Source organism: Marasmius oreades, chromosome 8 (genome assembly GCF_018924745.1).
Source record: "Marasmius oreades isolate 03SP1 chromosome 8, whole genome shotgun sequence".
NCBI classification, from domain to species: Eukaryota; Fungi; Basidiomycota; class Agaricomycetes; order Agaricales; family Marasmiaceae; genus Marasmius; species Marasmius oreades.
Window position 1 is genome coordinate 1,110,682 of NC_057330.1, and position 26,551 is coordinate 1,137,232.

The window sequence follows — 26,551 nt, forward strand, 5'->3', positions numbered from 1 at the left end:
TTCTTCTCTATCTGCATCGCACCTCTATCATGACAACATACGACCCCCTTCCTAGTACCCTTATCATATTGTTACTTATTACCCACTATGTTGTACCAGCGACTTTGGTCGAGCCTCTCGTAGTGTAGATTGGGAATCATTCATATGGGAAGCTCCGAATGCATGGCTGCCCAACGGTTATAAGTCCCTCCATGTCAGCACAACGCGCGTTTTTACGACACACTCAGCTCCATACCAGAATACTTGAGACTTCAAAGATTAACCAGGCATGAGTTCCGCCATCATTGCTTCTTGTTTCTATAGAAGGTACCCAGTTCTTTTACAGCTTGCCCAAAGGTCTGCGCCACCTTCAGCTCACCGCTGATCCAACCAGGCAACTTCTTGCTGATTGAAGCCGTTGCATATCTCTTATCAAGAAGGAGCAGTGCTGCCCAATCCCCTTTATGCCTGATAGCTCGTCCTGGTGAAGGGAATGCGTGACAATCCCTCACGGGAGGAAGAAATCAACGTACCGATACTCTGATTCACTGCGTTCATACACATATTCTCGTACAATTCAGCTGCAGCATCTTTGACCCCCGGCAGCCTAGTCGGCGGGCCTGTTTTCTCTTCCAGTCGTTTGACATATTTCATACGCTCTTGTAATTCTGCAGAACCCAAGTTTGCGAAAGGCAGGCCGACAATGATCACAGCCCGTGCCAAGTCATCTGAGAAATTGAGCCCTTCAGATAGCTTTGCCCCTACGACTGCGAAAAGTAATGCACCCTTGACCTTTGATTCTGTAGGCTTATCCGGGGCGTAAGCGTTGTGCCCGCAATACAACAGGACAAGACACCCACAGGAGACCGGGCAGCAACTGAGTACTGTTGAAGAACAGATTCAACATGCGTATTGTCATCGGGTTCGAAAAATACCTGTCAGATCGATAAATCTCTGGAGGGAAAAAGCATAAACGCTGGATTACACACCCTTTTCTTCGAGGCAAATTTGTCTAGTATCTTGTTTGTTTGCCATGTTTCTCTGCATCTATTCAAGAAGGCGTAAGACGGAAAAAAGACGACCATTCCTGCCGGAATTTGATGACTGAAGTTTAGAATTATTTGGCCGAGCTCATCGATCTGCCATACTGGTCGTAAGTACCGAGTTAGCGAGACATATTCAATCGCTCTCACCGCACTAGGGTCTGTCTGACGACTGGCTTTATATTCGAGCTCATTTCCGCGAGGACCTTTCATTACTGCTAGTGTCAAGAGGTTGGCAGAAGGGATGATGTGTCCACAGGAAAATGTGGTTATTCTCTCTGGAGGCACGTGAGAGAATAGTTGGTTCACGATATCTGCCATCTGTGCCGAGGAAAATGAGGATAAGAGTAGTTGAGTAGAAACAACGTCACTCACTGGGGACATTGTACCTCCAGCAAGTATCACCGATCGAGCTTCATCGACTACCTCTCGGAAGTGGGGAGCTGGGTTGAGAAGCTGATATTTAATCACAGCTTCTTCCTGGCCTTTTGGTCCATCTAAAGCAAGACTGATTCGCCCATCTAAGCACCAACGGTATGAGGTCTTTGATGGCGATGTGTTCGAGGAACTGACCTTCTGCAGCCCCTGCTATCGACAAGAGCAGATCCTCAATAGCATGCAACGGAGGCACTGCCCCCTTTCTAGACCGGCGGTTTCGAGACGAGGATCCTCCGTCTAGCAAGCTCAAAATGAGTGAGGTAAAGTTAACAGGTGAAGCGCACGGACCGCCAAGCTCCTTCTCAGCTTGTCTTTCGGCATATCCAGCTATCTTCCGAGCGATCTACCAAGCATTTCATTAAATACCACCTGAGTAAAAAGAAGGAACTGACCTTGCTTGCTTTTAGGTACTTCTCAATAGCTAACATATTCAGCCCAACAACGCGCTTCCCGAGTCGTTCGAGAAGTTCGGCAGCAGTCAGGACCTCGGCCTTCTGTGGTTGATTGATGGCTTGTTGTTGCCACTCTACCACATACCTTTTGAGGCTATCGAGAAAGACGGCGAGTTTTTTGAGATGAAGCAAGTTTTGAGGAGATAGTCTGTTACGAAATTTGGAGACATAAATTCCGACTTGATAGAGAGAGGTTTGAAGTGTTCTGAATGTCAAACGAGTGGTTGAAAGGGAAAGAAGAGTTGATATTAGATCTGCATTTCGTTCAGGTGCAATTGTCTTTCGTTGCAGTTAATGTGTAACCTACTGTGTGCCTCGTCAATGATTACCACTTGATTCGTTAGGTCGATACCCAGCGCTTCACGAGAGCTTTTCTGTAGAAGGAGATTGTACGGGAGAGTTACGAGCTGTTCATTGAGGAAGTTGGTCAGATCTATAGCTATATGGCTGACGGAAGCACGATACCTCTGCCTGTCGTATGGCTCTTCGAGATCCAAAATATGGGCAAACGTTTGACAGTCGACCAGCATTGGCTAAATCCTCAATGTCTTTGGGACTGGCCTGCAGGTCAGTTAGACAAAGTTGCCTGGTGCTAGCAGAAACTTGCCAATATTTGATCTCTGAATTCATTCATGAGATGATCATCCATTACAGAAGGTAGGTGAGGGCAACGCCTTGCTGTTGTCTCTGTTTAAGCTTATGGTAGTGAATCGGATAGTAGAACAAGGCAACCATGTTCACCTCCAAGTAACTCGCGACATGCTTCGTCGAGGTCAGCTGCTCTCGAGCGCAGGTCTTCATTTATGCAAAGATGTTTTCTTGAGCCCAAAGCGACGGTCCGAGCAGGCGGTTCATTCTCGCCGCCATTCTCGTGAAATTTCCGCTTGGTTGCTGTACGTCCAGGTGAATCTTCGGGAGGGGGGAAATGCGAAACATGACGTAGATTAAGGCGTTGAAGCTCAGGCAGCACCTGTGTGAGTTGCGAGTGGGTCCTTGAGGCATAGTAAACCTTGGTGCACGTCGGTGTATCCGACGGTTGTTGGGGACGGTTGTCCAACCTGCACTGAATCGTTTAAGCTGAATACTTGGTAAATTTCAGAAGTGGTATGACTTTGCCATCAGCGCGCGCACAGCGGGTGAGATATTGTCTTCTTGGTCGTCTATGTCCTCCGGTAGGAAATCATCATCATCATCCACTGTTGACACTGGATTAGACTCAGACAATCTCTATCTCTTCCGTAAGCCTAGAACGCAAAGGAGGGAAAAGTCATCGCACCGGTTTTTTCGTAACACGTGCACTCAATTTCGCCCTCAATGCTTTCTCTCTTTTCCGTGCATCAGCAAGCCTGGCTTCGTATTCTTGTTCTTCATCTTCGAGATCTCGTCGAATCCTTTCGCGTGTTTGCTCAATGACCCAATCTTCTCCTGGAAACGGGCGTGTTAGTTGAAACGTTGTATTGGACCGATTGTCAACTGACCACTCGAACTTGATGTTCCAACATCTAGTTCATTCAGCTTGCCCCTTTTCGCCCGATCTTTCTCATCGCAAAGCCATGTCATGCTTGCGCACAGAAGACTGAGAGTTTTTCCCTATACTTTGTGACTTCACCTTTTCATAACGGGGTGTGGCTGGCACTCACAGTTCCTGTAGGACTCTCTACGATGGCAACCTGACGCTTCTCTATCGCTGTGTATAGGTGACGCATCATGTCAGCCTGTATTGGGTAAGGTGGGGAGTAAGGGAAAGCCGGGAAGTCATCTGGAGTAGATAACGCTAGCGACATGATAGATAGATAGATAGTGATGAAAGGATGATATGAGGAACGGAACATGAACAGGAGCGTTCGCGTTTCTTGTCAATGCACGCGCAGTGTCACGGTCACGTGGTTCGCAAACACCACTTAGGAGTCGTCGTAGGCTGGGAGGTTCCAAATGGCCAAAGGTTCGGACAGACGGTGTCAAAAAGTTTGACGTGCTCTCGATCTAGGCTTCTGTTACTGGCTCATCATACTGAGTTCAACTCGATGTATGTAGAATGAGTTGCATATGAGTAAATAGATTACTGTCTCCCTATCATTCCCGTCCAATCGAACTTGTCGTAACTCTGTTTGAACTGGGAAACACGTTCCTTATTCGTTCTGAAGTCAATACGTTTCGGCCTTCTCCATCTTCTCGGTTCAATGTCGAGTAGATTCCCTATTATTTCGGCAGCGAAATACCTGATGAACAGGTCAACCCGTGCTCAGGACGCCTTCAGAAGTTTCGCCCTTACCTTGGGAACTCTCCTCCGCCCTTCTCTCCCTCGTCCATGTCTTCTTCACCATTAGCTGCATCTGTTCCCTCTATAACATGACCATATCCTTTCTCTCCCTTGTAATCGAACTGCACCATGAAGTAGGGTAGGTTCGGGACCATGGCTCGCCTGAAGCCTCCTGGGCGAGCCGAGAAGTCGATTAGTTTCTTATGTTGGGACCACTCCGCTTCAGAAGTGAGTATTGATTCCTAGTAAGGCTGAGTAACATGTCGGTGGACGATGTGGACGTAAACCATAGCATACCTTAAAATAGCCTGGTAGAATCTCGAACTGATCCCACGGTAAAGGGACACACTCGATGCACGTATGTTTCTGCCACTTGAGTGAAATTACGGTTTCGTAGAAGACAACATTTTTGTCTTCCTCTGCGAACATTCGCATCAAACATTTCATGAAGTTCTGCGAGAGGGGTAAGCCTGACTCCGGCGGCAGAATTTAACTGCGAATTGCTCACCCTAACTTCGTCCCATACATCATCGTCGCCTTCTAACATGTTTAAGTGATGTTGGATGGGGACAATTAAACAATGTCCTTCAACCAGTTCCTCGGTAGCAGTGCAGGAGAGGTATACCCGTGTACCCATCGAAATAACCGGTGCCTTGGGTGGGGAATCGTCCTCACCGAAACAGAAATGGCAAGACGCTAGAACTTTCTGCGTTTTCTTGTAATCTAAATGGCTTTTGGTGACCAGTGCATTTACAAAAGAAAAATGAGAGATAAATTACCGTGAATGGCAAATTGACGCTTCATCGCGTCAGACCGCATTTTTTGACGTCCCAGTCTTTCTGCATTGTCATCCATGTATTCTAGATCGTTCTGTGTACGAGGTTCAAACTGTTCGAGAGAGTCGTGAAAGGACCCACTTCAAATTTGCCATCTCCCATAATAGCTTTCGCAAACTGAGCGTCGAGATCTTTCTGGTCCGCTATACCCGCGCCGAACTTCTCCTGGCGCAACAACTCACCAAGAGTTGTGGTGTCATCGTCAGCGTTGTATCTAATGATGTCTCCAGTTTTGGGATCTCGAGTTTCAACCTATGGCAGTGGATGCGTCAACGGCTAGACGTGCAGAAAGAGATTACAAACCTTGTCTTTTTTCTTCTGATTTCCAGGCAGGCATGTCTCGTCGCCTTCACCGTGACCTACGTCGTACAAACGGCCTCTCCCGTCAAGGGTAGGTAGAACTTCAACGGTTGTTCGCACGTTATTATCTGAACTTTCATCGTTATTTGCCGCACGACAAGCGGCTTCGTATTCCCGTTCTAGGCTTTCGGCATCTGGGGTACCCATTAACTTTGCACGAAGGACCTTGGCCTGGAGTTTGTTCAAGGATGATGGTGACATGGCCCTGGGCTTCATCTTAGTGATAGGCGGAGTCATTACGGATGGAATAGGTGTGTGCGACTGAGCGAGGGGAGAAGTGACTTGTGATGGTAGCCTGAGACTGTCTATCCGTTTGTTTGCTGGTGGGTTCTGACCCGATGGTGGGGATGGTGTAGAAGGAGTGGTGTCCCCAATAGTACCAGGACGGCGAAAGGACGAACTCCTACTTGAGGCCCCGCTGCGGTGCATATCACTAAACATGAAACCCCGTTCTCCTTCCCCAGAATTAGACATCCCATCCTTCTGACGTCGACCGCGATCTTCCCTGATCCCTTCTCTTCCGTCAAGAATGCGCCTTTCCTCTTTAGCCTCCTCAAACGCCTCTAGTGAGCCGAATCTTTCAATCGCAACAGCTTCGACAGGTCTGCCTTCCTCCTCCGCGGCATCATACACCTTTCTCAGACGCATCATCCGCCAGTTAGAACCAGGCCCACCCGGAGTGTTCTTGGGGGGTGGGGGTGGTGGTTTGTCGTCCTGAGCGACACCGTTTCTGATGTCCGGGTTGAGCTCTCTGTAGCTGACAACTGGCTGATCAGAAAAATGAGCAGGCCAGTTATTTCTCCAAATTAGTGGAATACCTTATTAGGATCAGGACGCTCTGTGCGAGGCTTCTTTTTCACTTCTATTCCCAATGAAGAGAAGAAATCCACATCTCCACCAAGAGTTCGACCCCCTCCAGGGGAATCTCCGTAGCCTTCTGTCAATGATTCGCCTTCGGCTGAGATCTGGGGGCGAGGCAAGAAGCCTTGTCCTCCATCGTCAACATTTGATGAAGCGGACGGTGGAAGCATCCAGTCATCACGTTTCAAAGGCGTTTCTGTTGCTAAAGAAGGAGGAAGGGATATCGCGGTGTCACTTGTGGCTGTCGAGGATAACTTGAGACTTTCTGCTGTAGGGATGTCTGTTGCAAGTACCTTGCTCCGGGAAAGTTAACTGCATAGAGTACCTGTACAGAGAATGCCCCTCACCCGTTCACCATCCATGTCGATATTCTTCTCCACCCACATATCCTCGTCGTCGGGGTCATCATCTTGGATATGGCTACCCGATTCCTCATGCTTGCTCTTGGACTTTTTACTGTGCCGACTCGATTCGTCGTGCTTGTGTCGCTTTTTGTTTGACCGTTCCGATTTATCATGCGATTTTCTGTGTTTCGAGCGTTTTCCCCCGCTAGGATTCATCTAGCTGTGAGAGTCGTAGTTACTATTAGAGGCTTGGTGAGCTATTCGTTGCCAGTGTCCACTGTCACGCTCGCGTCCTTCGAATTTCGCGTGCTCTTCGCTTCGCTCCATCCACCCTCGTTTGCGACCTCTATGTTAACTATAGCACCTCTTAATAATGAATTACAGACATCGATTACAGTATCCTCCGGTACCCACAACCTGAATCGAGCAATAGTCGAACCTGGAGAGCTTTATGAATGTGTCGACCAACATCCACCCGGGACCACCCCAAACGCTCCACAAAGAAAAAAAATACATGTTCACTGTATTGAATGGCTATACTGTGTTGAAGTAAGGCTTGTCGTACAAACAACGTTGACGAACGTCGATGAGCATGGAAAGTTTTTAGTAGACTTGTGGTCTATCTAAGTACAGTATCAGCATGCCAGAGAGAACTAAGTCGTGCTAATTTGGGTTGTCTATATAACCACCAACACGCGTGTCCATACAAACATTGACTATATAGTTCACCAGTGAGTAATGATACTAACGTATAGCAGCGGCTTGCCAGTCTATAGTGGAGAATAGAAAAACTCGACAACCCAACACGCCTCATGGAATCATCGGATCGTACCGATCCTGTTATCAAGGGCGTTTAAGGGTGGTCGAGGGTGATGTAGTAGGGATAAGAGGCGAGGATGTCACATCCTACGGGTTCCCTGTCCTGATTGCACGACGGGGGGGAACTGATGTTAGAATCTGAGGACGAAAACTGCATGGAGCACGAGGAGTTTGTGGAGAATGAAGATTGCGTGGAAGATGACGGTTCAGAGGAGGAATTACGGTCCATGTCGATAGGTTCTTGACAATCAGCTGGGAGATCTGATATTGCGGGCCCAATTATCGCGTCAAGCAGGGGTGCAACCATGGAATTCCACTCATATCTTTCATAGAGGTCAACGAGCTCCTCCCGCTCATTCGACAAAAGCTGTGGAACAACCCTCCCACGAATTACATCAGACTTGAACCCCAACGTCCATCGAACATATTCCATGATATGTGGATGCCCAGTGAAGAGTAGGACGCGGTGAATCTCTTCCGAGAGCCCCAGGGGGGAGTTTGTGACGATCTTCGTGATGACATCCATTACTTGCTGTACCGAGAAGTCCTGCACGGCCGACATGAGTCCCATATTCGCGTCAGCAGGGCGTAAAATCGCTTCGAAGACATCCCGGGGGATTGGACCAAACGTCTCGACCGCGTTGTCCACGAGGACGGCGACTCTCGATCTCTCGTCCATGCTGGAGAGTATGCCCTTAGTGCGTGACTGCTCGGTCAGTGTCGGTGCGTAAGGAGAGATAGGAGGTATAGGGGTTGTGGCAGGAGAGCCTTGGAGACCAAGGTCAGGTTCGTCGGCTTCTTCTAATACAAGTTCCAATTGTATCGCTTTTTGCTTGCCACCTTCGCCCGCCACCTTCGCTGCATATGCTTTCAAGTTATCCAAGGCGACCAATATCGCATCCGAGTTCTGCGAGTCCCCCGGATGCAAGAAGGTCTCACTAGTCGGAGAGTCTTGAATGTTATCGAGGGGTAATTTCCTCACCATTCGATCAAGCTCCTTCAGAAAATTCCTAGCCGAGAGACTGCAGGTGAATCTATACCCAGGATATCATGAGCATTTTGCAGTCAAACAACAAAACCATAGGCCACCTACGCATCGATCAATTCATCGCGCTTGAGAAATGGAATAGTCGTAATAAATGGTAGACTACTCCTGGCCCATAAGTAATCGTCCCTGGTGAGCGAAGTCGCTTGTACGACAACGTTGCCCTCTCAAAGTATTGCAGGGAGATGACCCGATGAGTTATCCATTCTGACGAAAACCATAAGGGGGTGACGGTCATCGAGGCGTTCTGGGAGATACGGGACGTCTGTGATATCGCATTCGTAAACCTCCTGGTCAACGAAGAGATAAACCTTTTCCCTATCGACAAAGGCTATGTCTTGTCTGGGTCTTTCAGAAAGGAAGCGTAAGAATACATAAAACAGAGCAACCGTTTTACCTGTTGAAAGACGGTAAGCATGGGGCGAACAAGCTGTACAATTCAACGCACCGATGCCCCGCTGACCTGTGATCAACACGGACTTGTCATTCGAAAAGCTCCTGCATAGGAACTGGAATAGATCCTCGTAGCATTCGCGAATAAAGAAGTCTCCATCTTCCACACCAGGGATGCTGAAGAGACTAGAGATGGTGGCAATAGGTGTCTGGCGATAAAGCGAAGCCAACCTACACCAATCTGGTGAGTCTGCGATGTGCCATCCCTGTGAGGGTGAGAATCTTGAGCAAGTTTGAGAGTCTGGATGTTCGGCAGATGTCTACTGTATGAATTAGTATGCATTGTTGGCTGCAGTGTGAAAGGCTGTTTGACCTGGCAATCGTAGTGGTTCATTGAGGAAAGAAATGTGATCTGTTTCCAATTTGTCCCCCTTTATTAGGCCAAGGCTCCGCACGTCTCACCGTAGGGCAGGCCTGTGCCGAACCGGTTCAAAAACTCAAAGCACAGAAAGGGCTTCAGAGAAAAGTATTTGGGATTTTTAACACCAGATCGAAGCTATGTATGTATGTTGATTCCAGTTAAGAACATGGAGAGATGAAAATGGGAAGCCACTAGAAGAGAACAATAGAGTACGATGCGACACGACGATAAACGAGCTAATATGGGTTATGAAGGAGGTCGAATGTACCACATAGGACGTACCAACACCATATTTGGAGCTTAAAGTATTCGCGAGACTTGCAGTACGCTTCTGAACCTGAACAAGGTGTAAATACTCAGAAAATACCATACTACGAAGATGCGAGACAACTTCCTCAGGCAGCCGCAGAGTGATGATTCGTCCAGTCGCATCTTCTATGAATCGAGGGGCCTCTGGATTGTCATGAATTGCCGAGTCGAGGAAGAACTGTGGGATTGAAAGGTTTTCTGGAATCAAGGGGAGTCGGGCATCTGTCTGACTCAAAGAAAGTCATGTTGAGGGCGAGCCAAACGTATGTCGTCGCAACTGAGAGGGTAGCAGGGATATCGAACTATATAATATTGGTATTAAGTAGTTCCGGAGAGGCTCAAGGACACGGGTACATCATAAGACATTAGTGAGACGACTCCTTTTTCGACCAAATATGTATTGCCTGTCCACGGGAAACGGGTTCAACAGGGCCAGGGTCACACGGGAGAACGTGCCCGAACTGGATCCTGAAAGCAGATATGAGTTCACTGCAACTGGCCACAATAAGGCTGCAAAACTGGGTAAAAACTCACTGGCACGTCAACATAAGCACAGTAAACATCCCCCGGGTGCCGATTAAATCCAGCGGGCATCTCCCAGACACCCGGCTCAAGGTGTCGTACCTTGGTTTCACCAACACGTATCGGCGGGTAAGAACGCCACTTGCCCCTGTAGCTTGGTGTATTTTTCGAGCACTCCGTACCCAGATTGAGAGCCCCTATGGGGCGAGATGGCTGAGGTAGCTTGAAGAGCCCATATGGTGACAGCATCATTCTGGCGTTCGACGAGAACTGCATCAAACAACGGATGATTGCTGACGTCCGGAAACAGGTAATGGTCTTCTTCCACGCCCTGGAATACCGTGAAGGTACGTGTTAAGACAGGTTTCCTTGCTATGAAGAGACCTGAATGCTGGTGGGGAAGGCTGGGGGTCTTGAATGTTCTTGTTTGGGTAGACTGGCGCTCCATTTTGATCAGGGGAACGTTCACCCTTAGGCTAACAAGCAGGTCTTGCAGGATGGGTTCAAACACCCTTCCCGCTGTAGCCGCAGTCAAGGGAACCTTTCGGGAAAGGTTGTGATAATCGACCAGCTGTTCTCGCTCTCCAGTGATGAGCTGCTGCTCAACCAGATGACTAGTTGTATGGGAAAGGAACGAAAGCGTCCACCCAGGACTCTCGGCACAGTCTCCCGAGACTAACAACGCAGGGCGATAGTCAGCGGAGGGCGATACAAACATCCGCGTACGGATCTTCTTGCAGATCTCTTTTATATCTTTTACTGATAGGTTTGTGATTGAGTCCCCTAGCTGAGCCATAACCGTAGGTGGATAAATAATCCCCTCAAAAACGCGCCGAGGAAGAGGACCAAACAAGTCGTTAGCCCTAGTCACAAGAGCAGAGATTATCCAGCTTTCAGTCAGAGTGGGTAAGATGTCGGCGAGCATTTCCTTTGTGCTACCTTTGACTCCTTGAGGAGACTCCAAGTTGACATCCGGCGCAGCCTTCAAAGCACACATCTTCAGATAAGGAAGGGCGACCTGGACCGGATCCACTATCCTTATTGCATCTTCGAGATCCGCGAGTGTTCTTACTTCTATAGGTGCCTTGATCGCGGCTATGGGTGTTGTTTTGATTGCTTCGCCAAGTCGATCTAGGAGCCTCCTAGCAGCTTCGCTACACGGAAACCTGTATTTGGGACATTGTGAGCATATAACGGAGGAAAGGACAGAATGTAGAGGTCACCAACGCTTTGATGAGCTCATCATGGGTAAACTGTGGGATTGTCGTGATGCAGGGCTACAAGGTAGGCTCTGCGTCCAATCAAGCCTACCTATGCCAAGAGAAGTTGAAATCACGAGTCGGCGTATCTCGCATAACACTCGTGACCCCTTACGAGCACAATCGGAGGACTCCCCAACGTTTCCACGGGTGGTGGTAGGCCCTCGATGGCTGAAGCGGCGGCCCGATAGACCTCTTCGCCACGAAAGAAGAATCCTGTTTCATAATATATGAAGATCACATCTTCTGTAGGTTTTTCGGACAATAGCTGAAGTAAAACTGAGAACAACGCCACTGATTTTCCTGCAATGAAAAATGAATTACATCATTAGTAGGTGGTGGACATTTTATAATCGTTCAACTCACCCAACCCTGGGTTACCGGTGAGCACCACGGGCTGATCCTCGAAGAATCTCCTCAGTATCAGATCATAGAGGGTTTCGAAGCAAGGGCGATGTATTTGTTGACCCGATCCAGGCAGAGTGAACGTGGCCTCCTTATCGATTGCTTTACCAAGATATCGGCTTGATAGCTCTCTCCACTCGCCCTTCGTGGGTTCCCAGTCGTAGGAGGCCATTGACATTTTGAATTTCCAATCAAAATAAACTTCATACAGCAAGTGAGTAAGGCCCAGAAAACTCGAGGGCGACTGTGACTTACTCTGGGAGTCATCAAAAGATGTTTTGCGTTTTTTACTGTGTGGTAATAGCATTGCCGATTGTCCTGACTGCTGAGCGATCCGTTGCCGGTGGGTGTCGATGGGGAGAAAAGTGGCGTAATATGAGAAGGAGCACTTGTGGGAGATGGAAATCAGGGCTTTTCGATTCTGAATTTCGCGACCTGGCTGAGTTAGAATTACTCTAGGACGTGTGAGCCTCGGAGCTTGAATTTCATCAGCCGGCACAGCGGCTCCCCTCCACCATGTGTCGAATTTCAAATAACCTCCCTATAGCTATTCCCTTTTACTGCTCCGACGACGACATTTTGTGGTCTCCCCAACAATCCTCGAATGGAGGAAGAAAGTACATTTTTTGAGAAAGAGCGTAATAGGTTGGCCCGCGAGATCACATCAGTCCGTGTTGCTTTTAGATTCCTCATTACTTCAACTGAATCACGAACCTAGGGATTTGAAGATCTCCTGTCATCGACCAATGGCCTGAACAGAAAACTCGAAGAAGTACTCGGAATGACGAAGGAATACGAGACTATTGCTTCGCTCTGGAACAGTTTTTATCAGCTCATGAAACAACCTGACGTTGATGAAAACGCCACAATCGGCGAGCATCCAGTAGGACTTCCGGGCACCGGTGGCCATATTGTTCGATGAAGAGATGAATCGAAGGAAGGAAACCGAAATGTCATTACTATAGTATGTAAATGAAACGGGAAACGGAAGTGGGAAAACAGAAATGAAAACGAAGCCTGAACTATTCGTACGCGTCACGGTCGTAGGCATTCAACTACACAAGGGCAAAAGCATGGCTAATAATGCTAATCTAACACAGTCGTTCGATTGTACACCTTACACCTTCCTTTCTTCGAGACCCGATCATATATCCGCCCATGATGCCACATAGGAAAAGCCATTAAACTCTGCCTGATCGCGAGCGGATAGCTGCGTATGGACTGGAGTCAACGTGGGCTGCTCTCGAGTGAATTCCTCATCGAAGTTACTCGTATCGGCGCTGCCGTTCTAAAGGAGCGTCTCAGTCGCGGAGGCAAAGGCGAAACAGATCAAAAGAGATTCTTACGATGGTAGGGAAATATGGAGGGGGTATACGTTTGTGATGTACATCGTCCCAGTTGACATCTTTGAAGAAAGGTTGACGTTTGATTTCCTCAGCATCCTCTTTCGTAGAACCAAGACGCCGAGCGGGATCCCGTGTGAGAAGCTGCGGTGTCAGGACCAGGTTTCGTGAATATCAGGATAAGAGCAAGTTGAGTAAAGACAAACCTTCTGCAAGATGGAGACAGCATCGCGTGGCATCGTAATCGGGTATAAAGGCTCATCCTCCAAGATGGCGTCGAATATTTCGTCCTCATCTTCACCGCGGAATGGAGATTGACCTAGCAACATTTCGTACGTCAATACACCGAAGGCCCACCAGTCGACCGCACGACCGTAACGCTGCTCCAGTAGAATCTAACGATGCAAATACCATGAGAGTGGGTCCATGGAAAAATCACTACCTCACTTACTTCGGGAGCCATGAATTCGGGAGTACCACAGAAAGTGCTTGTTGTGCTACCATACCACATTTCCTCTTTACACAACCCATAGTCAGCAACTTTGACGTGGCCATCTAATGTTAGAAGGATGTTGTCTAGTTTCAAATCACTTTACGCCCATGTTAGATAGCTAGCTGATCAAGGGAGGTGAACACACACCGATAGATGATACCGTTCGCGTGAAAGTATTCTAGAGCCAAAAGGACCTCGGAGGCATAAAATTTCGCCTGCCGCAAAGAGAACTGCTTGCGCTGGATATGCAACATGAGATCACCCCCACTGACATATTCCATCACAAAATAAACTCGAGTTTCAGTCTGGAAACAAGAATGCAGGCCGAGTAAGAATGGATGTCGTTCTCGTGCGGCTGCCAGGAAGACTCGTTTTTCGGACCGAGTGCTTATTTTGTTATGTTAGCAAAGGGTTATAAAGGTGCAAGGGATCGCCTACCTCTCTACTTCATCATTGTCAATGATAAATTCCTTCTTCAGCACTTTTATGGCAAAGAGTCCGCTGGTCTTCTTTTCCTCCGCTAACATGACTTTACCAAAGTTACCCTTACCAAGGACAGCAAGGAAGTTGAAGTCGTCAAGCCCAACCTTTCGGGCGGGCTTCTGAGGCGGTGGCCTGATAGGTACTGTGTGCTGTCGCGCCGGTTGATGGGGTGGCGGGATAGAGCTCGTACGATCGGGGTAGCGTTGAGCAGGTGACGCTGGTAATCCCTTAATGGGAGGTTGAGGGGCTGTTTGAAGAGGTCGGGGAGGACCCTATGCATAGACGTCAGATTGGCATTGGTTCTGCTTTAATGAACTTACCGGGTACGGGCCTTCTTGCTCAGGGATACCGGGTGGAGGTCGTCCTTGTTGAATATCAGGGAACTGGGGCACAGGAATACGCGCAGGAGGCTTGGGACTAGGCCCAGGTCCTTGCGGAGGATAGGGAACCGGTTGCTGCTGAGGTTGCTGTGTGTACCGAGGGTCGGGTGCATATCCGGAAGGGGGAGGTAGGGGACGACCATACGGGTCAGAGGGTGGTAACGCAGGCTCTGGTGTTGCCGCTGGGGGACGGGCGGTGGGAGGACGCTCCTTCCCAGGCCTTGAACTTTGACTTTGCTGAGTCTGCTTGATGGCACGCACTCCAGATTGAAGGGCACTGGCTGTCTCCATGGTCATGCCACAGAAATCCGGAACAAGGTGAGCACAATTAGCATGACAAGTGATCCCACACTCCGAGCATTTCCGAGCGTTCTTGCGTCCTAGAGGCAACATATAACCGCAATGACAACACCAATTGGCGGATAGGTTGGTGAGAGGTTCAAAACGATGGGGAATGCGATGATTGATCTTGTCTTCATCCTCCTGCATGATAACGATGAATCGCAGAAAGTAAAACCAAACTGATTCACCCACCCCAGTACGAGATTGTGAAATACACTTGGTCACAACTTTTTCGTGGCACTTTTTATGACATGTAAAGCGACAGTCTTCACACTGGTACCCAGTGGCGTTCAACAGGAAGTCGCTGCAGAACGCACATAACATCAAGTTGTAGAACTGCTTTTGCACGAATTTATGGCCGTTCATCTCATGCACCTCGTCCTTGCGTTTACGAACAGCACCTTGACGACCGAGGCCACCAAGAGGTGCATCCAGAGGCCGTTTGCGAACGTTTTCCTTAACTAGACCGCGGATTAGTTACTATCACCGAGAGAACAAATATCACCTTACTGAAATTAACGTTTAGTAAAATTGCACCGGCAGGTTCAACGGCAAACCATCCTTCAATCCCTTCTGACGGCTGGGATGTTGGGCCTAACGCACCGCCAGGAGCAGCTGCTCTAAAATCGACAGGTGTATTCATATCAGCAGCCCCATCTGGTGGGACGCCCTGATGACCACCGCCATGCATGTGCATAGCACCTGCAGTGACCCATCCGCCACCATGATTTTCAGTGAACACCTTCTGCCTACGCAAGGCTTCGACTAGGTCGCTCATGCGAATCCAAAGAAGTCCGATAGGTACTGGGTGTTGTTCGCCAACTTGTTTGTCATATACAGCAATCTCAACTTCATTTGCTTTATCGACCATGATTTCGAAGTCTTCATTCCAACGATCAGTCCGCGATGGATGAGATTTAGCGACGTGAGTGCCTTCCACCTTGATAGAGACAGACGTTTCTTGCACTTGCTTGGAAGCGGAACGAAACCTGGTCAGCAAGGGTGCATGATCTAATTCTCTAGCGCCTTTGACAGTGACGTGGAGAATCCCCGAGAGTGGTTTCGACCGTAGGTTGTCTTTTCGCTCGCCATCCACACCTGGGCCATCTGCAGGTCATAGTCAACGACATGATAAATAGGAAACAATAACCACGCACTCTGGTCCTCTTCTTCAACGTCGTCCAGTATGTGTAAATTCTTATAACGTTTAAGAGCAGTCTGAAGAAGTTGAATTTTCTTGTCGCTTTCAACTTTCTTGCTTTCAGCATCGGCTCGAGACTTCTTGTCCCCGTCGGCTTGGTATAGCTTAGCCATCTTATCAATTCCTTTTTTATATTGCATTTCCACCTGGAGTTTGAACTCAAGTTGGTGCAGCATTTTCGAAATCTTCGCGGGGGTATGAGGCGTATCGGCTTTGATCAAGTCGAGATTAGTGTAATTCTTCGGTCGAGAACCATCTAAAGGTGAATTGGACATTGGGCCCATATCCATAGAGCCTGAGCCTTGCATTCGACCTGACGAGTCTTTTGGGGGAACCTGTGTACAGAACATCCGATCCGAATGAGATCTAAACGAAAACCCAGGATTTGGGAAATTTTCTTACCTGGGGACTTCCAAAACCCCCAGATCGGCCATAGTCATTTCCAGATTGCTGAAGCTTCCGAGTTTGAAGCTCGCGGAGGGTGGCCTCAAAATAGGACAACGAACGTTCAGCTTCTCTTATTTCCGTATCACTCTTGCGCAAAACATCAGGATTCGTGGTGGCTTGTCGTAAAGCTTGAGCACCCTCTAGAATTTTGCGTTCGGCCTGGATATGCTTATAGACCTCTTGAATCTTCTGATCGAAGTCACTCGCCTAGGATGGCGATGATTAGATATTGAAGGTTCGAGAAATGCAATCAAGGAGGAAATACCATATCCTAGTTATGAAGAAAAGATTGGCAATGGCCCAGAGGCGAGGGCGTTAAGATGAGAGTTGGAAACAAGTTGAAGGAGGTGCCGAAAGGCTGAAATGAATGTGGCCCAAGGCAGTGGCTGCGTTACAGCTGTGTCACTTCCCCGGCAACACCATCATATCCATGACTAGTCAGACCACTTTTTTTGCGTGTTCGTCTCGATTATCTGCCAAAACAGATTCCCATGCTCTGGTTCTCACTGCCCGACATCATTTCGAGTCTTATCACGATGTCAAACCTTCCTGTGCTGTCCTCAAGAGCGCAGTTCCGGACAATGTCAACGTCGTTTCATCTGGCAGACTTGAACTGGTCTTGTTGGCTCACTTGAACGGTTTCGAAGTATCCCCGGATACCTGTGTCAAGTCCCACCTTGTGCAGTACATCGTAAGGTTCTTTCGAGCCGTATGTATGCACATATCATCGCCAAGCCGTGCGCTCACCGAAATCATAAGAACTCCTCGGAGCTAAGCATCGAACACGTTTCTGATGCTTTCATTGACGAAGACAATCAGCCGAAGGGTAGAATTTTCAATTCGAGTGAAGTGGAAGGGGACCTTGCTAAGCTCGTCTCAACAGTTCTCCTCACCTTCAACCAATCCAGGGATCCTCAGCACCCTCAAGTTCCCCTCCGAGTCACCCTCCGGACCATACATTTACAGCTGGCATTGAGCACCATCACAAAATCTCAAGTCGAACCATTCGTGCCGTCTACGATACAAAACAGCGTTTTCTTAGAGCAGATGTCTCTTCCAATTCAAGGCCTCGTCGAGAATGTTATTGGACGTTTTGTTACTTGGCATCTGGTTCGGTAAGATGTTTACATTGATTTCCTCCTCGTTCTAGATCTTGGTCCAGCCTCATGAATTCGTTTGTAATCTCAAATTTCAGCACACCTTCCCTCCCATGCCGTTGCATACTTACCAAATCGTTCTCAGACGCTATCCGTTAATTTTTGGTACTTGGAATAAGGCACTGCCAGAACTGGATATAATCTATGGGTTTCTGATGATGACGATCCTTTCCTACAGCAGCTCGTTATTGAGATTCCTTTTTTCAGCAAGACCTTTCGTGCAATAGTGGAAATGGTTGAACGTTCCGCGAACCCCTCCTTTAGGCTCAAGTACAAGAATATAATCAAGGTAAGTATGAGATAGATATTGGCGGTCTTGTCTGCCGATACGTGGGATTCATTGTTGAACATCTCTTAACTGTCTCACCGTGTATCCAGCTCTGACGCGCCTTCTCTGATTTTTTCTAGACTCTTAGACTCCAACTTATGGACTCATTAGTTGCTTCTCGTTCCACACTGTCCGATTACCTCCATTCGCCAGACAAAGACGACCAAGACGAAGACGTTTCGGACATTCACCTCTCAGATGAAATGGTCTTCTGTATAACCATGGAACAATTATATCGGGCTGGAATGAAGCGACCACAGTTCAGGGTATGTCTTTTCTTAACCTACGTGCGAACTTTGGATGATATCTTTGAGCTTAAGGGTTCAACAGACGTTCTCATGACTAGTTCGGATGCTCTTGACGATGACACCTTATCTCACGACCACTCAGTTACCGCAAGATCTCTCTCGCCTGCCGTTACTCCTCAAGAAGTTTTGTGGGACGTTCCTGCTTTCTCTGTATCTTCCATTCAAGACTCGGATCTGGAAGACCATTGCTCTTTTCCTTCTGACAGTAAAATAATACCGGAAGAGGACTTCGCTCCCCTCCACGAATCATTCGCCGACCCGACGACGGGGTACGAAAACTTCAATGTATGGTTTACACTCACAAGGCAAAAAAGACATCGCGAGAATTCACCGATTGCACTGTGCTTTGGAACCGGGAAAGAAGATGAATTGGAGCTGGACTGGCGTTCTGACTCTGTTGACTCTCAAGAGGATCATTACGGCTGCGGGGCAGAAGGAGACTTCGAAGAATTGACGGCAAGCGCGGAAGAAGACAGCATTGTTGATGTGGATATTGAAGCTACCGAATGTTTGGTTAGAGAGGATCAACTTTGGGAGTTTGGAGATGAGGAAGAAATAGGGATGTGTATCTCACTTCTGGATACGGAAGAACACCTTGTGATAGAGAACGAGTGTCCCTCACCTTGCACTGATATGTTGGACGAAATACTTGAGTAATAACAAGCAGTCACATTTGCAACTCTATCCAGTCATCGTCAATGGCCCCAAGGCGGCAAAGACTGCCACGGCGACATACCGGATTTATTTCCCGATTGGGTTTGAGGTCCAGGGTTAGCGTACCAGTTAGGAATACATCCCTTCCACTAACAACGACCATAAAATCTTCTTCCCTGACAACTCACCTTCCTACTCCTGCGATCCCTGTTATTCCAACATGAATCCTGCTCAGCGAAATAAAGTTGACATTAGCGTGAGTATGTTATGGTTCTGTTGATTTTTGTCACTCCAGTCTCTGACCAGTGGTTCTCTTCATAGAAACTTAGTGAACAAGAGCAAATGCTCTTTAGGAGATATGGCAAACTTCCGACTCACAAGAATGTGCTTACCAAGATGCAGAAAGTGTGTGGATTATCGGAATGATCACCCGTCGTGATACTGAAAACGTCACTCAGGATCGAAAATACTTTGATTCTGGAGATTACGCTCTCTCAAAGGCCGGGGTCGCCCCCCAGAGCACAGTCGGTACTGCGATCCCTAATCCTGAGAAGTGCGTGCGCAAGGACCCATATCTTGCTCTCTCTGACACCCACTAGCATTCCGCATGCGTCTTCACCCTCAGGGAATGGTCACCAGGGTCTCTCAATTTCTCCAACAAATCCCACCAGTCCAATCAACAAAGAAAGTTCTGAAGATTTCAATGCAGAAAGATCTCTTGATACGACCGAATCCACTGTTACCACCGACGAGCACGAGCAACCCGCAACAATACACTCGGAGTAGATCAAAACTAATCAAACCTGTTACATTCGTCCCTCTTCATAACTCATGCTAGCTCGTTTATCGTCGTGTCGCATCGTACTCTATTGTTCTCTTCTAGTGGCTTCCCATTTTCATCTCTCCATGTTCTTAACTGGAATCAACATACATACATAGCTTCGATCTGGTGTTAAAAATCCCAAATACTTTTCTCTGAAGCCCTTTCTGTGCTTTGAGTTTTTGAACCGGTTCGGCACAGGCCTGCCCTACGGTGAGACGTGCGGAGCCTTGGCCTAATAAAGGGGGACAAATTGGAAACAGATCACATTTCTTTCCTCAATGAACCACTACGATTGCCAGGTCAAACAGCCTTTCACACTGCAGCCAACAATGCATACTAATTCATACAGTAGACATCTGCCGAACATCCAGACTCTCAAACTTGCTCAAGATTCTCACCCTCACAGGGATGGCACATCGCAGACTCACCAGATTGGTGTAGGTTGGCTTCGCTTTATCGCCAGACACCTATTGCCACCATCTCTAGTCTCTTCAGCATCCCTGGTGTGGAAGATGGAGACTTCTTTATTCGCGAATGCTACGAGGATCTATTCCAGTTCCTATGCAGGAGCTTTTCGAATGACAAGTCCGTGTTGATCACAGGTCAGCGGGGCATCGGTGCGTTGAATTGTACAGCTTGTTCGCCCCATGCTTACCGTCTTTCAACAGGTAAAACGGTTGCTCTGTTTTATGTATTCTTACGCTTCCTTTCTGAAAGACCCAGACAAGACATAGCCTTTGTCGATAGGGAAAAGGTTTATCTCTTCGTTGACCAGGAGGTTTACGAATGCGATATCACAGACGTCCCGTATCTCCCAGAACGCCTCGATGACCGTCACCCCCTTATGGTTTTCGTCAGAATGGATAACTCATCGGGTCATCTCCCTGCAATACTTTGAGAGGGCAACGTTGTCGTACAAGCGACTTCGCTCACCAGGGACGATTACTTATGGGCCAGGAGTAGTCTACCATTTATTACGACTATTCCATTTCTCAAGCGCGATGAATTGATCGATGCGTAGGTGGCCTATGGTTTTGTTGTTTGACTGCAAAATGCTCATGATATCCTGGGTATAGATTCACCTGCAGTCTCTCGGCTAGGAATTTTCTGAAGGAGCTTGATCGAATGGTGAGGAAATTACCCCTCGATAACATTCAAGACTCTCCGACTAGTGAGACCTTCTTGCATCCGGGGGACTCGCAGAACTCGGATGCGATATTGGTCGCCTTGGATAACTTGAAAGCATATGCAGCGAAGGTGGCGGGCGAAGGTGGCAAGCAAAAAGCGATACAATTGGAACTTGTATTAGAAGAAGCCGACGAACCTGACCTTGGTCTCCAAGGCTCTCCTGCCACAACCCCTATACCTCCTATCTCTCCTTACGCACCGACACTGACCGAGCAGTCACGCACTAAGGGCATACTCTCCAGCATGGACGAGAGATCGAGAGTCGCCGTCCTCGTGGACAACGCGGTCGAGACGTTTGGTCCAATCCCCGGGATGTCTTCGAAGCGATTTTACGCCCTGCTGACGCGAATATGGGACTCATGTCGGCCGTGCAGGACTTCTCGGTACAGCAAGTAATGGATGTCATCACGAAGATCGTCACAAACTCCCCCCTGGGGCTCTCGGAAGAGATTCACCGCGTCCTACTCTTCACTGGGCATCCACATATCATGGAATATGTTCGATGGACGTTGGGGTTCAAGTCTGATGTAATTCGTGGGAGGGTTGTTCCACAGCTTTTGTCGAATGAGCGGGAGGAGCTCGTTGACCTCTATGAAAGATATGAGTGGAATTCCATGGTTGCACCCCTGCTTGACGCGATAATTGGGCCCGCAATATCAGATCTCCCAGCTGATTGTCAAGAACCTATCGACATGGACCGTAATTCCTCCTCTGAACCGTCATCTTCCACGCAATCTTCATTCTCCACAAACTCCTCGTGCTCCATGCAGTTTTCGTCCTCAGATTCTAACATCAGTTCCCCCCCGTCGTGCAATCAGGACAGGGAACCCGTAGGATGTGACATCCTCGCCTCTTATCCCTACTACATCACCCTCGACCACCCTTAAACGCCCTTGATAACAGGATCGGTACGATCCGATGATTCCATGAGGCGTGTTGGGTTGTCGAGTTTTTCTATTCTCCACTATAGACTGGCAAGCCGCTGCTATACGTTAGTATCATTACTCACTGGTGAACTATATAGTCAATGTTTGTATGGACACGCGTGTTGGTGGTTATATAGACAACCCAAATTAGCACGACTTAGTTCTCTCTGGCATGCTGATACTGTACTTAGATAGACCACAAGTCTACTAAAAACTTTCCATGCTCATCGACGTTCGTCAACGTTGTTTGTACGACAAGCCTTACTTCAACACAGTATAGCCATTCAATACAGCGAACACGTTCATCGAAAACTTCTTTCAGCCCAAATGCCTCCTATTGCTTATTTTCTTCTTGTTAAACATGTACGATTGGACAAATGAAATGGAGTACAATGACGGAACAGATGAAGCCAACACGACGTGGTGATGGAAGAACAGGAACAGCAAGTGTAATTAGCAACACCCCAACAGAGTATATAAACACTGGGCTTGTGAAACCAGGTGAGTTTCACGTATTTTTTCACACGTCTGCCAGTGCCAGATTTTCACTTGGTTTATTTCGTGAAAGTTGAGACTTTTAAGGTGATAATCAAGTTTAGATTCACATACTTTTTGAACACTTTCATTACCACTACAAAGCCCAAGTTTTCACCTGACATAATGTGATTTTCAACATAAAAATACATGAACTTCGTGATAATAAAGTTCTGGAAGAGCATACCGATGTCAAATGTCCCACATGCGACAAAACAGATTCGATAAAACATATACTTCTTGAACGCAAGGAAGATCGGTCAAAAGGAAATATGGAACCTCACCAAAAGAGCATGGATTAACCGAGGGGGAACATGGCCAGGACGCGGGACGGGAGCCGATACTGGCTGAATTTGAGTTTACAGGTATGTTAAATTTTTCACACGCGTTAACGACGTGGCGGTAATTCTAACTCAGCCAGGTCGCAACCTGATTTCCATCTCCCACCCGTACTCCTTCTCATATTACGCCGCTTTTCTCCCTATCGACACCCACCGGCAACGGGACGCTCAGGATAATCAGAAAATAATCGTATAATCTATATAGACATTATCAAACAAGAAACGTAAAACATCTTTTGATGACTTCAAGTTGCAAGTTCCTCAACTTTGAACATGGCTCCTGTACAAGTAAAAATGTGTACATATATCATGAGGGAATCTTTAAAGGAGCCCGAAGCTCTGTTGTACTACGGTACGGAAGACATTCAAATCACAACTTGGATTTCACTTTCGACTCTCTCATCGCTCTCGCTCGATCACGTAGCACTCTACGCAGCAACTTTCCGCTCGGATTCCTAGGGATAATTTCGACGAACTCAACGCCTCCGCTGAGCCCCTTATAAGCTACCTTGTTGTCTGCGACGTGCTACAAAGTTCAGCAATCCTATCAGTAAATGAAAACGGCACCCCAAAGTCTTCACGTACTTTGATAACGGAAGCCTTGATTTCTGAGGCGACGCGTGGATCGCTCTTTATCCTTTGTGCTGCCTCCTGGTTGGGCACAACGAATGCCATCGGAACCTCTCCACCTGTGTAGCAAGGGTGAGACGCTTGACAGAAAAATCAAGGGCTGAACCACAGACTGAAATCATCCGGCACACCGACGACACATACGTCTGGCAATCATAATCGAACAATCTCAGAACGGTTAAGCCCAGTCCAGGTAATTTGAAGTTGTCACCTGAAACTTCGGGATGATCGAGTATACAACCTTCCAGTTCTGCGGGTGCGACTTGGAAACCCCGTACTTTCATGATCTCCTGAACGTCCGATCCGTAAACTGATCCGGTGTCAGACAGACGTAAGAAACCGACCTTAATTCGGTCCAAAATCCACAGTCCCAAATTTCTATCGATTTTGGCTTCATCTCCGGTCCGTACCCATCTACAATTCCGTTATCAGATTGAGAGTAAGGCAGCGCTAGGTATGATCTTGCCCATCAACGAATGTTTCCTTCGTTCTGGCGTCAGATCAGCTGGGGATTTCAAAAGTCATTCGGGAGCGACTGCAGACTCACGCTTCCTCATTGTTGATATAGCGCAGTGCACTCGATGGGCTATAAACAACCAGTTCTCCAGGTTCATCAAAGCCCGCTAGAGAACCGTCGGGCTTGACGATACGAGCTGTAAGAATCATTCCACTTGACGTTAGAGTCAAGACGCCTAGCTTCAAGAATGCACTCACCCTTGACACCAGGCATCAGTTTTCCAGTACCTAAAGGGCAAGCTGCCTATTAAGAACATGAAGACGTTAAACGTAGAATATTGCTGACACCCAGATGTTCCTCTCTTTTGCTCGATTGGCCACCAAGCAGTGGCGGTAGACGTCTCGGTCATTCCTGTTGACGTACGTCAACAATATGCATTCGATTTCGAGGAAGCAGATGAGTACCGTATGCTTGGCCAATTTGAGCATTGGGAAGCAAGTTGAAGAGTTGGTGGTTGACTTCATGCGACAAAGGAGCCGCGCCGATTACCAATGTTCTAATCACACTTAAATCGTAATTCTTCACGGATGGATGCTGAATAGAGGTCAAACTTGAAGCCTAGAATTCCGCGACTTTGAGAGTAGGAGCCCACCTTGCATAGGAGGATCGCTTGGGGAGGAACCAACCTTGGTTTGAAAGGGATTCAGACGGTGCAAAACTGCCGTAAGGCAGTACAACTCGTACTTACATCAAGTGGTTTATGCGGTGCCGCACAATGCTCTTCAGCATTTCTTCGAAATTGAATTTGGGAACGACGACGATCGAGACCTAGACAATGAAACTTCAGCCGTTTACCGGGACGTTTTTTTGCAATCTCAGACGCACGCCGCTGTAAAATAAGAAGTGGAGCTAGAAAGATTTCCTCTTCAGCTTCTGTAAAGAGAATCATGGGAATCAAGGAACTCACATTGAGAACCAACCCGTAGATATCTTTAGATTACGTTATTATATGGCTATGAGTTCAGGTGGAGGACTGTCTTACGATAGAAAGGGAGAACTGATAATGAAACAAATTAAAGTAAACACCTGAAATCAGAACACGATAACAACCAAAGTCGTACCTGCCATCGCGACGTCACCTGCTCTGTATCTCTGATCGTCCCAGCTCGTATAGTTTTCGCCAACCTTGTTGTGAACTCGCGCTTGGATCACATTGGTGATGGGGGATAAGTGCGGTATCGCAACGCCCTGAAAGAAGGTGTACCAGAACTGAGAAACCGCTGAAGAACGTTTAATACCTTAGGCTTGCCGGTTGTACCTGAGCACCAAAAATCTCATTGTCAGGGGAGTGAACGCATTATTCAACGTCACTTACCCGAGGAGAAACTAAGGAAGGCGAGCTTTGTCTTCGCATTAATGCTGGGCTCCTTGTAGAGGGCCCTGTGACTTGAGCCTTGGCGGACAAGGTCATCGACAGTGGGTTGCTTTGTGTGAGCAGACGGAGAGCCGGGAACGTTGAACAGTATAACCCGTTCTCTTGGTATACTGCAGACTTGGGCAGCAGAATATGCGGTATCGAACACATCTGGGTGAGAAAAAATCACAACAGCCTTGCTAGACTGGAGCTGGTAGACGAGTTCATCGCGAACGTAGTCGGGGTTTGCACCACTGACATAGCGCAACGTTGTAATTATGCCAAATGTCTGATTGTAGCAAGGGACTTACGAGACGATACCACCCAACCTGTGAGTTGCCCAAATTACGATGGGATAGTCTGCGTTATCGAATAATTAGTTTGTTGCTTCTCCTCATTACATTCGTGCGCGCGTACCGACGTGGTTTCGACTAAAGATTAGAACTGAAAAGAACGAGTTATTGAACAAGTTTGGGGGTTAAGCACGATTCACTCACCTACGTCATCGTAGCCTGATATGACCGGCCCAATAGCTCAGACAGATCACCTCCCCATGAACGACCCACGTAGGACGTACCAACACTATATTTGGAGCTTAAAGTATTCGCGAGACTTGTAGTACGCTTCTGAATCTGAACAAGGTGTAAATACTCAGAAACCACCATACTACGAACATGCCAGACAACCTCAGGTAGAGTGATGATTCGTCCAGTCGCATCTTCTATGAATCGAGGGGCCTCTGGATTACCATGAATTGCCGAGTCGAGGAAGAACTGTGGAATTGAAAGGTTTTCTGGAATCAAGGGGAGTCGGGCATCCGTCTGAAAGAAAGTCATGTTGAAGGGCGAGTCAAACGTATGTCGTGGTCGTGTCGCAACTGAGAGGGTAGCAGGATGTCGGCTATATAGTATTGGTGTTAAGTAGTTCCGGATAGGCTCAAGGACACGGGTACCATGTGAGCATTCCGGCTAGCTTATCCGCGAAACCGATTCAATGAAGTCGAGTTCCATTTTGATAAGGACTAATCTAATCTGGTCTGATCTGTCTGACTTTCTACCGATTCGGATAGACTTGCGGAGCTGGTTCAGATGATGCAGATGGACTACCGTTGCCGAGCAGGCTCAGGTCACTTTTGCATTTGCACTTGCACTCGTGCAAATGCAAATGCATTGTGCTCTGTGCCCTCGCCGAAGTCGCTTCCCACAGACCTCGCCGCCGTTACGGAAGGCTCCGGATCACACTTACTGTCACCGTGTAGGTGTTCATAAAATTTTAGAGATGTACTTCGGACTTGTATTTCCTAAGAGTATTCCTTCTTCGGCTTTGGATTAGCACTTCTTAGCTAAATATTGAATT

General features: G+C 47.8%; 14 protein-coding genes across 14 annotated transcripts; 5 read left to right on the forward strand and 9 right to left on the reverse strand.

The window, feature by feature from the left end:
- Positions 1 to 129: 129 nt before the first annotated feature.
- Positions 130 to 3,745, reverse strand: E1B28_012259 (uncharacterized protein). The gene is made up of 18 exons (XM_043157349.1): positions 3,553 to 3,745; positions 3,391 to 3,502; positions 3,189 to 3,337; positions 3,024 to 3,139; positions 2,654 to 2,970; positions 2,520 to 2,599; positions 2,378 to 2,473; positions 2,220 to 2,319; positions 1,853 to 2,166; positions 1,749 to 1,803; positions 1,596 to 1,697; positions 1,398 to 1,543; positions 1,173 to 1,343; positions 969 to 1,118; positions 840 to 914; positions 513 to 786; positions 236 to 460; positions 130 to 166 (listed from the first exon to the last, which is right to left on the reverse strand). The coding sequence occupies exons 1-17, from the start codon at positions 3,742 to 3,744 to the stop codon at positions 282 to 284; spliced, it is 2,628 nt and encodes an 875-aa protein (XP_043004716.1). The 5' UTR covers position 3,745; the 3' UTR covers positions 130 to 166; positions 236 to 281.
- A 140-nt stretch (positions 3,746 to 3,885) lies between these two features.
- E1B28_012260 (uncharacterized protein) lies at positions 3,886 to 6,856 on the reverse strand. Its single transcript, XM_043157350.1, has 9 exons — positions 6,577 to 6,856; positions 6,187 to 6,522; positions 5,312 to 6,136; positions 5,090 to 5,260; positions 4,952 to 5,042; positions 4,681 to 4,895; positions 4,470 to 4,625; positions 4,185 to 4,414; positions 3,886 to 4,131 (listed from the first exon to the last, which is right to left on the reverse strand). The coding sequence occupies exons 1-9, from the start codon at positions 6,787 to 6,789 to the stop codon at positions 3,972 to 3,974; spliced, it is 2,397 nt and encodes a 798-aa protein (XP_043004717.1). The 5' UTR covers positions 6,790 to 6,856; the 3' UTR covers positions 3,886 to 3,971.
- A 278-nt stretch (positions 6,857 to 7,134) lies between these two features.
- E1B28_012261 (uncharacterized protein) lies at positions 7,135 to 8,377 on the reverse strand (the record flags this gene model as incomplete). The annotated part of the gene is made up of 1 exon (XM_043157351.1): positions 7,135 to 8,377. The coding sequence occupies one exon, from the start codon at positions 8,375 to 8,377 to the stop codon at positions 7,427 to 7,429; it is 951 nt and encodes a 316-aa protein (XP_043004718.1). The 3' UTR covers positions 7,135 to 7,426.
- A 227-nt stretch (positions 8,378 to 8,604) lies between these two features.
- E1B28_012262 (uncharacterized protein) lies at positions 8,605 to 9,224 on the reverse strand (the record flags this gene model as incomplete). Its single annotated transcript, XM_043157352.1, has 3 exons — positions 8,605 to 8,834; positions 8,886 to 9,150; positions 9,204 to 9,224. 3 exons carry the CDS (start codon positions 9,222 to 9,224, stop codon positions 8,605 to 8,607), a joined length of 516 nt encoding a protein of 171 aa, XP_043004719.1.
- A 967-nt stretch (positions 9,225 to 10,191) lies between these two features.
- Positions 10,192 to 11,079, reverse strand: E1B28_012263 (uncharacterized protein; the record flags this gene model as incomplete). The annotated part of the gene is made up of 1 exon (XM_043157353.1): positions 10,192 to 11,079. One exon carries the CDS (start codon positions 11,077 to 11,079, stop codon positions 10,192 to 10,194), a length of 888 nt encoding a protein of 295 aa, XP_043004720.1.
- A 335-nt stretch (positions 11,080 to 11,414) lies between these two features.
- Positions 11,415 to 11,924, reverse strand: E1B28_012264 (uncharacterized protein; the record flags this gene model as incomplete). Its single annotated transcript, XM_043157354.1, has 2 exons — positions 11,415 to 11,644; positions 11,708 to 11,924. The coding sequence occupies 2 exons, from the start codon at positions 11,922 to 11,924 to the stop codon at positions 11,415 to 11,417; spliced, it is 447 nt and encodes a 148-aa protein (XP_043004721.1).
- Positions 11,925 to 12,482: 558 nt separating this feature from the next.
- Positions 12,483 to 12,797, reverse strand: E1B28_012265 (uncharacterized protein; the record flags this gene model as incomplete). The annotated part of the gene is made up of 1 exon (XM_043157355.1): positions 12,483 to 12,797. One exon carries the CDS (start codon positions 12,795 to 12,797, stop codon positions 12,483 to 12,485), a length of 315 nt encoding a protein of 104 aa, XP_043004722.1.
- A 93-nt stretch (positions 12,798 to 12,890) lies between these two features.
- Positions 12,891 to 16,703, reverse strand: E1B28_012266 (uncharacterized protein; the record flags this gene model as incomplete). Its single annotated transcript, XM_043157356.1, has 12 exons — positions 12,891 to 13,034; positions 13,093 to 13,233; positions 13,296 to 13,484; positions 13,541 to 13,679; positions 13,730 to 13,969; positions 14,021 to 14,337; positions 14,386 to 14,928; positions 14,980 to 15,248; positions 15,298 to 15,894; positions 15,945 to 16,323; positions 16,391 to 16,642; positions 16,701 to 16,703. 12 exons carry the CDS (start codon positions 16,701 to 16,703, stop codon positions 12,891 to 12,893), a joined length of 3,213 nt encoding a protein of 1,070 aa, XP_043004723.1.
- Positions 16,704 to 16,865: 162 nt separating this feature from the next.
- Positions 16,866 to 17,554, forward strand: E1B28_012267 (uncharacterized protein; the record flags this gene model as incomplete). The annotated part of the gene is made up of 3 exons (XM_043157357.1): positions 16,866 to 17,144; positions 17,195 to 17,261; positions 17,319 to 17,554. 3 exons carry the CDS (start codon positions 16,866 to 16,868, stop codon positions 17,552 to 17,554), a joined length of 582 nt encoding a protein of 193 aa, XP_043004724.1.
- Positions 17,555 to 18,018: 464 nt separating this feature from the next.
- Positions 18,019 to 18,885, forward strand: E1B28_012268 (uncharacterized protein; the record flags this gene model as incomplete). Its single annotated transcript, XM_043157358.1, has 1 exon — positions 18,019 to 18,885. One exon carries the CDS (start codon positions 18,019 to 18,021, stop codon positions 18,883 to 18,885), a length of 867 nt encoding a protein of 288 aa, XP_043004725.1.
- Positions 18,886 to 19,102: 217 nt separating this feature from the next.
- On the forward strand, positions 19,103 to 19,668 carry E1B28_012269 (uncharacterized protein; the record flags this gene model as incomplete). The annotated part of the gene is made up of 4 exons (XM_043157359.1): positions 19,103 to 19,138; positions 19,204 to 19,287; positions 19,341 to 19,435; positions 19,482 to 19,668. The coding sequence occupies 4 exons, from the start codon at positions 19,103 to 19,105 to the stop codon at positions 19,666 to 19,668; spliced, it is 402 nt and encodes a 133-aa protein (XP_043004726.1).
- A 315-nt stretch (positions 19,669 to 19,983) lies between these two features.
- On the forward strand, positions 19,984 to 20,603 carry E1B28_012270 (uncharacterized protein; the record flags this gene model as incomplete). Its single annotated transcript, XM_043157360.1, has 3 exons — positions 19,984 to 20,004; positions 20,058 to 20,322; positions 20,374 to 20,603. The coding sequence occupies 3 exons, from the start codon at positions 19,984 to 19,986 to the stop codon at positions 20,601 to 20,603; spliced, it is 516 nt and encodes a 171-aa protein (XP_043004727.1).
- A 227-nt stretch (positions 20,604 to 20,830) lies between these two features.
- On the forward strand, positions 20,831 to 21,780 carry E1B28_012271 (uncharacterized protein; the record flags this gene model as incomplete). The annotated part of the gene is made up of 2 exons (XM_043157361.1): positions 20,831 to 21,178; positions 21,268 to 21,780. 2 exons carry the CDS (start codon positions 20,831 to 20,833, stop codon positions 21,778 to 21,780), a joined length of 861 nt encoding a protein of 286 aa, XP_043004728.1.
- Positions 21,781 to 22,943: 1,163 nt separating this feature from the next.
- On the reverse strand, positions 22,944 to 26,136 carry E1B28_012272 (uncharacterized protein). Its single transcript, XM_043157362.1, has 23 exons — positions 25,882 to 26,136; positions 25,773 to 25,827; positions 25,693 to 25,707; positions 25,613 to 25,639; positions 25,507 to 25,555; positions 25,157 to 25,449; positions 25,080 to 25,099; positions 24,903 to 25,029; positions 24,824 to 24,838; positions 24,749 to 24,771; positions 24,667 to 24,690; positions 24,530 to 24,609; positions 24,434 to 24,467; positions 24,246 to 24,375; positions 24,127 to 24,192; positions 24,039 to 24,068; positions 23,872 to 23,977; positions 23,791 to 23,814; positions 23,669 to 23,738; positions 23,536 to 23,614; positions 23,438 to 23,470; positions 23,280 to 23,383; positions 22,944 to 23,220 (listed from the first exon to the last, which is right to left on the reverse strand). Exons 1-23 carry the CDS (start codon positions 26,029 to 26,031, stop codon positions 23,065 to 23,067), a joined length of 1,710 nt encoding a protein of 569 aa, XP_043004729.1. The 5' UTR covers positions 26,032 to 26,136; the 3' UTR covers positions 22,944 to 23,064.
- Between the last annotated feature and the right edge of the window lie 415 nt (positions 26,137 to 26,551).

Bases quoted from the DNA above. Each gene is read 5' to 3' on its own strand.
- E1B28_012272 (XM_043157362.1), bottom strand. From the start codon at position 26,031: ATGACTTTCTTTCAGACGGATGCCCGACTCCCCTTGATTCCAGAAAAC. The intron at 24,610-24,666 runs GTGCGTCTGAGA...TTCATTGTCTAG, and splicing joins ACTTCTTATTTTACAGCGGC to GTCTCGATCGTCGTCGTTCC. The intron at 23,978-24,038 runs GTGAGTGCATTC...TGATTCTTACAG, and splicing joins ACTGATGCCTGGTGTCAAGG to CTCGTATCGTCAAGCCCGAC.
- E1B28_012259 (XM_043157349.1), bottom strand. From the start codon at position 3,744: ATGTTCCGTTCCTCATATCATCCTTTCATCACTATCTATCTATCTATC. The intron at 2,167-2,219 runs GTAGGTTACACA...AACGAAATGCAG, and splicing joins AATCATTGACGAGGCACACA to ATCTAATATCAACTCTTCTT. The intron at 1,698-1,748 runs GTCCGTGCGCTT...TGAGCTTGCTAG, and splicing joins AGCTGAGAAGGAGCTTGGCG to ACGGAGGATCCTCGTCTCGA.
- E1B28_012260 (XM_043157350.1), bottom strand. From the start codon at position 6,789: ATGAATCCTAGCGGGGGAAAACGCTCGAAACACAGAAAATCGCATGAT. The intron at 4,896-4,951 runs GTAATTTATCTC...AAAGCCATTTAG, and splicing joins GCGTCAATTTGCCATTCACG to ATTACAAGAAAACGCAGAAA. The intron at 4,415-4,469 runs GTATGCTATGGT...CAGCCTTACTAG, and splicing joins TTCTACCAGGCTATTTTAAG to GAATCAATACTCACTTCTGA.